Below are 10,000 nucleotides of genomic sequence, written 5' to 3'. Positions count from 1 at the left end.
TGTGTGTGTGTGTGTGCGTGTGTTAATTATGCAACAGTGCACCACAGAGGCAGACTGGCACGTCCTCTGCATCCACCAGCTCACCAGCTCATTTCCTGATATCCAGCCGCTAACGCTAAAACCACCTAGCACTACGCTAACACCACCTAGCACACGCTAGCAGCTAGCCTAGCCAGCACTGGACACAACTAGGACTGACAGTGTCCAATGAGAGAAGCATTACTGTATTACTTCAGACTGAGAGAGTGACTCATTGTAAGTCTTCTTACATAAGTAACATCTTAATGGGTGTATAGTGGTTTTATATCATGTCAGGTGTATTTGTATTGCTCTGTGTGGATAATAGATCTATCTATCGTTAAGGAAGTGAGAGACCTGGAATTTCACTCACACGTTTGCTTCATTCGATGGTTCACTGTGATGCAAGTTTGACATTATGAATGAAGTGCTGTAGGTAGCCTGGTCTACTTGGCATTTCAGATGTCGTAGCACGGCTTAACACAGTCGGTTCAACCGAACAGGACAGGAGTGGTCATTAATCATTGACTTCAAAAGGGACAGCTGTGGATGTGTCGGTGCATTAGCCTTATGTAACACAAGACTATGATGAGTCGGCTAAATCAACGTTTATTTTATTTTTTTATAAGCAGAGACTCCTTGAAGGAATAGATGAGTAGGTTTGGGAAATTAAACGGGGTTGCTCCGTTCATCACAGCTGCTGCGTGTTTCCCCAGGTGAAGAGCCGTAGCCGTAGTACTGTATGCATAACTACCACAAACCTCACGCAACATTTGTGACGGCAGCTGGTGAAACAGGGAATGAAGTCAGCAACCGACCAAACAAATTTTTTAATAAATGTCAACGTTGTTGAAAATCAATGACACACTCGCTTGTCAAGCCAGCTGCTGACACATGTATTATCACCACTTTGTTCACTCTGGGGAGATCATGTGTAGGCTACAGCATGAGTGCATTGCCAGCACCAAAATGTCAGCGAACAAGCAGACTGCAGTGTGACAGTGTGTCAAGACCTAATTAACCTACATTCATTGTGTGCAAAACAATGCCGTTATTGAACTAAATGAAATGAAAATATCACATACAGTAGCATAAATAACAAAGCCTGTCGCCTGACAATGGCACAGATGTGTGAATATTAAATAATAAGCATATCCATGTCGTCTAGAAATAAAGCATGTGTGCTTTTCATTTCCTGGGCCAAACTATGGAGCACTCTCATAGACTGTACTGTCGGTGGTGGTCCGCTCGTTAAACTTGAATCGCCAGGCATACGGGATGTGTATGCCGCAGCTGAGGTTAACCTTGATCATCGCTGCACAGGTGCATCTAATTACAGCTGAATTACACCACTTACACAAAATGGCGTTGCAGGTGAGCAACCCCGACAGGGTTGGTGTTCTGAAACCCTGCCGTGCTATTGGACCAAGGACTTAACGGAGAAACGAAACACGTGTATATATATGCTACTAGTGGCCCCTAGTGACTAACGTTGTTACATTCTGTGTTGTGTACTTCTGCTGGTATACATCAATTGCTTCAAGAATGGAACACAGATCACGAGAACACAGACATCACCAGGATGTGTCTACACACCACCAGGTCTATGCCGTGCAGGGGAGGCTGCTGGAGGCGGAAATCGGAGGACGGGGCCCATTGTAATGCATGGGACAGAATGAGTGTGCTTGATAGCGTTCCTCGCTCCGTCCCATCATGCATTACAATGAGCCATTTCTACCTCCGCCAGCCTCCCCTGGAGCCTTGCCGTGTTTACCTGCAGGGTGGGGAAATTCCTCTCCATGTCTCCCCAGCTGAGCACCCACACCTGGTCATGTGACTTGTCGTAGTGCAGCTTGACTGGGTAGGGGTCCGTACTGACCGTCTGAAACAGGTAGAACAACAACAGACATCAACAACTAGACAGACAGACAGACAGATAGACAGATAGACAGATAGATAGATAGATAGGTAGTGTGAGAGAAAATTATTATATGTAAAAGACATTCTTCTACATTTAAGATTCAAACTTTGGATGTCTTGGGGCAAAGCTATGTAAGCTGATTTCCTGTTTGTTATCACACAATAGAACCGGTTTCTCTGCTTGAAGCTTGACATCGGCTGGACAGCGGACACATTTAAATGATTACAAAGACCTGATTGCCCTCTTTTGTCCCGGAGTGGACCAAACCATCTAGAGCAGGGGTCTTCAACCTTTTTCAACCCAAGGACCCCTTGGATGAGAGACAAACAGAACAGGGACCCCCACATGTAATATATATATAAGCCTATAATAACTTTTATATTTACTTCATTCACCTTTTATTTCACCATATTAACCTATTTATATACTGGGTTATTAGCCTATATGTGTTTATGATTGATAAAACGTTCATGCATAATTATGATTGGTTATTATTATTATTATTATTATTATTATTGTTTTTGTTGTTGTTGTTGTTGTTCTTGATGAGGCTTATATTTTCTATTATTATTATTTTTCAACAATGAAACTTTTAGCTTCAGGAAGCAAGGTATGCCTACCTCCTGGGTGGAGGTTGTCAGGCAGAGCATCATGTCATCCTCAGGCTGCAGTCTGGAACTGTATTTGCTCTTCAGGTAGGTGAGGGAGGAGAATCCTCTTTCACAAAGATAAGTTGTTGCAAAAGGCAAGAGGCTCACCATGGCCTTTGCTGTCAGTTGGGGGAAGTATTTCTGGCAGTGGATCCAGAACTGGGTGAGAGGCTGTGACTCGTACACTTTCTTGTGTGTACTGTCTGTGGTTAGGTCGATCAGCTGATCTTCCTCAGCGGCTGTCAGGTTTGAGCCGTCGGATGCATTGTCTTTGAATGATAACCGTATCCATGTCTTGTGCTTTCTCCAAGACTCAGTCTCAGAAAAATACTTCTCAAATTGACTTTCGAGTGCCTCCAAGTGATCAACAATTGCGCATTTCACATCAGGCGAGGGCGCATTGAAATGCGCAGCCAGCTCCGCGCGGTTTTGGCCAACCAGAATCTCGAGGATAGCTGTGCGTAATTCAAAGACGCGCGCCAATACTGATCCACGGGAAAGCCATCTGACCTCGGAATGGTAAAGGAGCGCGTTGTGTTCCTCTCCTATAGCGGCGCATAGAGAAGCAAAGAGGCGGGTTTGTTATTATCAAACTAGTAACTAAATTAGTAACGTTATGCTAGTTATTAATTAACGTTAATTTCGCAATGAAGACCGAACTGCAGCGTTTTAGCCAACACCTAGCTTGCTAGACAGGTGTGTGTTTTTTTCCAGCTGACGTTATGTTAGACTGTAGAATCATGGGCATCATTTATTTTGTAATTTTTTTTGTCAAAAGTGGCTTATTATTGCCTATTAATGCTTGTATCTTACTCAATATCATTTTTGTTATATTTTTTAATTCTCACTGATTATTTTGGTGAAAGTTGTCAATTATTATGACAGAAATTGGCGGACCCCCTGCAGTACCTCTGCGGACCCCCTAGGGGTCGCGGACCCCCGGTTGAAGACCACTGATCTAGAGCAGTTTGGACCTTTATGTTGCCCCAGACCCAGTACTCTAAGACCAGACTGAACCAGTTGTGGCCATTGTGTTACGTTTTCACCTTTTGTCTCCTGGGAGAAAGTGGGGGCCGCTTCCCCCCTAGCCTTCATCATAATCATCTTCATCAAATGTACAGGTCCACACCCATTGCTCATGATTGGTCTAAACCTCACCTGAGGGCGGACCCCCTTACCTGAAGGTACCTGTTTGTATAAATACTCAGATGAAATGAATGATCTTTACTTTTACGAGGAACTTTCACTGTTAAGACCTGTCTGACGTGCTTGTAAACTTCCTCCTTCTGCAGAAGATTATTAAATATCTTTTCTTATACATCTTGAAACGAAACAGGCTGCCATTATTGAATAATTTACTCTAACAGTAGATAGGTAGATAGGTAGATAGGTCGTTTATTGATCCCAGATGAGAAATTAAGGCGTTACAGCAGCTCACATCACAAACAAACCAAAAAAATAAATAAAGTGACAATAGAGTAATAGAACAGACATCTGAAACATGATATACAGTCAGAATAGAACAACAAATACTCACTCGGGGGCTATTCAACAACATTTTTAACAACAGATACCTTTTACTTTGTGGCACCCCCCTGGAGCAGTGCATACCGCGGTAATGCGTTGGATTTGTCAGGGGAGTGGTGTTGAGTTTTTTAACCAGACAGAAAGGGAGGCTGGAGGCTAGTTCTTATGTATGAGGTGCATACGTGTGCTGCTGTATTTATTATGGAGAGGTGACAGCAGCAATCGCTTTACCCACACCGGAGTAATTGCTTTCAATTCGTATCCGTTGGTTGACGCCAGGTCTGCTCGGCTCACCGCCGCTACGATGGATGAGTCACCGTGACAGCAGAGGTTTGCCGTGTGTTACATCCACATCGCTGCATATTGGCAGTTTAGCGAGCGAGACACACAGAGACAAAAACAAAAGCTCGATAAAGTGTCTTTTTTTTTTTTTTTTACACCTCACTCGCGTAGCGGAAAAAAAAAAAGGCAATCATTTTCTTCTTGGGAAATTAGAGCAGTCACCCTAATACGGTAAGAAAGCGTGAAGTGGCTGTGTTTTTGTTTTTGTGCATTTTGTGCTATTGTTGTTGTTGTCATGTTGTGTCTAAGAGACTAATGGTATTGTTTACCTGTCCTCACAAACGCAGCACCTTTACGGGGAGAATCAAGCACTCCAGAGTCTTCACATATAAAAAGGAGAGTTCTCACTACTGTTATCTCTGGACACGTAATCGTCTGAGACACAACAGGTGTACACAAGTTGTTTTACCTTTTGCATTTACAAGTTTACATTTTCGGCATTTTGGGATTTTTTTGCGACCTACAACCTTCACAAGAAAAGTAATCTCTGCTCAGGCCGGGGGCCATTGGCATTCCTAATGCTTCACAGTAGAGAAACGTGTAGCCTTTCTCTCTCTGACAACTTGTCTCTCCCTTATTTCCAGTCTGTCTGTTCATCAATATTCTCTGCTACTTTCTTTACTCACTGATAGCCAACATGCTGTGAATTAGACAGAATGAATAATCATTTTGTGGTAAACAAAAACATCTGTCACACATGAAAGTAACAGAACTGTAAAGAATGATCTGGCTCACTCGTTAAAAAACTATATGACGCCTAGTGAACTAAAACTACAAAGTCACATTTCAAAGAGAGAGAGAGAGAATAAACAAACAAACAGAGAGCCCAGATCTCCCTCCCTCCCTCCCTGCCCTGGGCCAGGCTGATGCTCAGGCGGTTCAGGTGGCTAATTAGCGAGGACCTAATTCCAGGTAATGAAGCCAAACCTCCAGGTGACCACATAATGAGAGTACGATGGTCGCCAGCATGACGACCCCGCCACCCGTACCCCCCCGGGGAGTCCTCTGAGCTAAACACACACACACACACATACACAAACACACAAACACACACACTCATACAGACCCACAAACACACACTCACACACAGCATGCACACACACACACACACACACACACACACTCACACACACTCATGCATGCACGCACACACACACACACACACACACACACACACACACTCATGCACGCACACACACAGTCATGCACACACACACACACACACACACACACACACTCATGCACACACATACACACTCACACACTCATGCACGCACACACACAGTCATGCACACACACACACACACACACACACACTCACACACACTCATGTATACACATACACACTCATGCATGCACACTCACACACACACACAGTCACAGACACCATGCATGCACGCACACTCACGCATACACCCTGCCATTACACACACACACACACACACACACACACACACACACAATCCTTCCACCCTGGGACAAACACACTTTTCACCTGGCACGTACAGAAAAACAGCCTTCTGCACACTGCTCCATCTGACACCTCCCCTCCAACTAGAACGCTGAGGTCGTTTACCACCGCGGGTACAACCGTTCCTCCCCTCCGTGGGGGGTAACCATCCCCAGGGGGAATCTGGACAAGGCTGGACGTCCACAACACAATGGTTGACACCAGCACGTTCCACTGAGCCTGTGCAAATGAATGAGCCTCTCCCCGGGGATCCGTGCACACAGCACTTAAGCATAATGACCTGTGCAGGCCCAGCACGTTTGTTTTGATGTTTTGTAAAAGCAAAGTCATTAAAAATATGGAGGTCTAATTAAGAAGAAGCAGGACTGATAAAACCTAACGACCCTGAGGGTGTGCGTTACAAACGCCGATGAGCCTCCAATAGTTCCATATAGTATAGCTTCCTCGTTAGACTTCTGGTTTTAAACAACATTGATTGTTTATTGGACTAATAACCGGTTGCCTGGCAACATGCTCCATTGGTACAACGTAATGTAATGCAAATCAGAGACCCGAAAAAACAAAGATATTAATTCCAAAATGACACTAACTATTATCCTTGCGTAAAGACGGACTCAATTCAACCTATTGAGTGATCTGTTGATGACATTTTAGCATTTTAGCTAATGTTAAAATGGCATAGCAAAGGGTCTGAATACTAATCTACATGAGGTCTTTCTGTATTTAAATGTTGACCCAACCCTGAACACCACATACGGCCAGTCACCAAGTCTGCCTTCTTCCATCTCAAAATCATCTCCTGTCTCCGACCCTCACTCTCTGATAGCTCCGCCGAAACATTAATACATGCTTTTGTCACCTCCCGTCTGGATTATTGCAACGGTGTCCTTCTTGGTGTTTCCAGCAAGGCCCTGAACCAGCTACAATATGTTCCGAAATCTGCTGCCATGATCACTCACACTGAACCCTGGGAACATATCACCCCCACGCTGCAACAGCTTCACTGGCTCCCCATAAAACACAGAATCTCCTTCAAGATCCTCCTCACCTTTAAGGCACCCCATGGCCTGGCTCCTGCCTACCTCACTGACCTACTCCACCCCTACACCCCTGCACGTGGTCTCACTGACCTACTCCACCCCTACATTCCCCGGCACGTGGTCTCACTGACCTACTCCACCCCTACACCCCTGCACGTGGTCTCACTGACCTACTCCACCCCTACATTCCCCTGCACGTGGTCTCACTGACCTACTCCACCCCTACACCCCCCTGCACGTGGTCTCACTGACCTACTCCACCCCTACATTCCCCTGCACGTGGTCTCCGATCCTCTGATGCTGATCTCCTCGTCATCCCCGGCACTAGGGAACGCACACTTGGTGACCGTGCCTTTTCTGTTGCTGCCTTTTCCGTGCCTTTTTTGTTGCTCCACCAGCCACCCGATGCTCTGATACTCTCAACACATTCAAGACCAGACTCAAGACGCGTCTTTTCAGACTGGCCTTCGTACAGCATGGCCTTGGTCCTGACCGACACTATCCTCCATAGCTGCGTTTTATTTTGTTGTGTTTTTGTTTTGTTGTTTATTGTCCTGCTTCTTTTCTTTTTTTTTTGTACAGCGTCCTTGGGAAATTTACAGACATTTCAAAAAAGTGTGTTTTTTCGCTTTGTCATTCTGGGTTTTTCTGTGTGGATTGATGGCAAATAATATTAATCCATTTTAAATTGAATATCACACAATAATGTGGAAAAAGTGAAGGGTTCTGAATACTTTCTGAAGACAGTCTCTTTGACATTGGTGGTGGTGCTCAAGTGGCAACACTCTCTATTAAATACTGATACTGTGCGACCCACATCATAATGGTGTTCCAGGAGGAAGGACACCTCATTTGTCTAGAAAGTAATAAAGAATTAAGTGAGACATTGTGGAAGTGGAAGTCCTCTGACCTTCATTCAGCCAAAAATGAATCAACAAGAATACAGAGAGAAAGAGAGAGAGAGAGAGAGAGAGAGAGAGAGAGAGAGAGAGAGAGAGAGAGAGAGAAAGAGAGAAAGAGAGAAAGAGAGAGAGAAAGAGAACGAAAGCAAGAGCAATAATTGGAATTTGTTGTGACAATAGTCATTTCTCAACTCTGTAGCCATTCAGCTTTGCAGTTATTCTCAATGTAATTTTGTTAACAATCTAAACAAAGTTTCTAAACAAATTCAAGGTTTACAAAGTTTACAGAACACCAAAGTGTGGACCGGGTAGAGCCCAGAGTAGAGCCCAGAGGCCAGAGTAGAGGCCAGACTAGAGCCCAGAGTAGAGGCCAGACTAGAGCCCAGAGTAGAGGCCAGACTAGAGCCCAGAGTAGAGCCCAGAGTAGAGCCCAGAGTAGAGCCCAGAGTAGAGCCCAGACTAGAGGCCAGACTAGAGCCCAGAGGCCAGAGTAGAGCCCAGAGTAGAGCCCAGAGTAGAGCCCAGAGCCCAGAGTAGAGGCCAGACTAGAGCCCAGAGTAGAGGCCAGACTAGAGCCCAGAGTAGAGGCCAGACTAGAGCCCAGAGTAGAGGCCAGACTAGAGCCCAGAGGCCAGAGTAGAGCCCAGAGCCCAGAGTAGAGGCCAGACTAGAGGCCAGAGTAGAGGCCAGACTAGAGCCCAGAGTAGAGCCCAGAGCCCAGAGTAGAGGCCAGACTAGAGGCCAGAGTAGAGGCCAGACTAGAGCCCAGAGTAGAGGCCAGACTAGAGCCCAGAGTAGAGGCCAGACTAGAGCCCAGAGGCCAGTAGAGGCCAGAGTAGAGCCCAGAGGCCAGAGTAGAGCCCAGAGCCCAGAGTAGAGGTCAGACTAGAGGCCAGAGTAGAGGCCAGACTAGAGCCCAGAGCCCAGAGTAGAGCCCAGAGCCCAGAGTAGAGGCCAGACTAGAGGCCAGAGTAGAGGCCAGACTAGGGCCCAGAGTAGAGCCCAGAGTAGAGCCCAGAGCCCAGAGTAGAGGCCAGACTAGAGGCCAGAGTAGAGGCCAGACTAGAGCCCAGAGTAGAGGCCAGACTAGAGCCCAGAGTAGAGGCCAGACTAGAGCCCAGAGGCCAGAGTAGAGCCCAGAGTAGAGGCCAGACTAGAGCCCAGAGCCCAGAGTAGAGGCCAGAGTAGAGGCCAGACTAGAGCCCAGAGTAGAGCCCAGAGTAGAGCCCAGAGTAGAGCCCAGAGTAGAGGCCAGACTAGAGCCCAGACTAGAGGCCAGACTAGAGCCCAGAGGCCAGAGTAGAGCCCAGAGTAGAGCCCAGAGTAGAGCCCAGAGCCCAGAGTAGAGGCCAGACTAGAGCCCAGAGTAGAGGCCAGACTAGAGCCCAGAGTAGAGGCCAGACTAGAGCCCAGAGTAGAGGCCAGACTAGAGCCCAGAGGCCAGAGTAGAGCCCAGAGCCCAGAGTAGAGGCCAGACTAGAGGCCAGAGTAGAGGCCAGACTAGAGCCCAGAGTAGAGCCCAGAGCCCAGAGTAGAGGCCAGACTAGAGGCCAGAGTAGAGGCCAGACTAGAGCCCAGAGTAGAGGCCAGACTAGAGCCCAGAGTAGAGGCCAGACTAGAGCCCAGAGGCCAGTAGAGGCCAGAGTAGAGCCCAGAGGCCAGAGTAGAGCCCAGAGCCCAGAGTAGAGGTCAGACTAGAGGCCAGACTAGAGCCCAGAGCCCAGAGTAGAGCCCAGAGCCCAGAGTAGAGGCCAGACTAGAGGCCAGAGTAGAGGCCAGACTAGGGCCCAGAGTAGAGCCCAGAGTAGAGCCCAGAGCCCAGAGTAGAGGCCAGACTAGAGGCCAGAGTAGAGGCCAGACTAGAGCCCAGAGTAGAGGCCAGACTAGAGCCCAGAGTAGAGGCCAGACTAGAGCCCAGAGGCCAGAGTAGAGCCCAGAGTAGAGGCCAGACTAGAGCCCAGAGCCCAGAGTAGAGGCCAGAGTAGAGGCCAGACTAGAGCCCAGAGTAGAGCCCAGAGTAGAGCCCAGAGTAGAGGCCAGACCAGAGCCCAGAGTAGAGCCCAGACTAGAGGCCAGACTAGAGGCCAGAGTAGAGGCCAGACTAGAGCCCAGAGTAGAGGCTGGAGTTA

At 47.2% G+C, this 10,000-nt stretch overlaps 1 protein-coding gene across 1 annotated transcript in view; it reads right to left on the bottom strand.

The window, feature by feature from the left end:
- fstl5 (follistatin-like 5) overlaps nt 1-10,000 on the bottom strand; it is a gene marked incomplete at both ends in the record, with an annotated part of 134,528 nt that overhangs the window by 11,331 nt on the left and 113,197 nt on the right. The window contains one exon of the mRNA XM_080526953.1: nt 1,793-1,900. Coding sequence (XP_080383079.1) covers nt 1,793-1,900 — 108 coding nt within the window. The remainder of the gene's footprint in view (nt 1-1,792; nt 1,901-10,000) is intronic.

This window comes from Nansenia antarctica (assembly GCF_963989245.1).
Source record: "Nansenia antarctica genome assembly, chromosome: 3".
NCBI classification, from domain to species: Eukaryota; Metazoa; Chordata; class Actinopteri; order Argentiniformes; family Microstomatidae; genus Nansenia; species Nansenia antarctica.
This window is presented reverse-complemented; position numbering and strand designations above follow the sequence as displayed.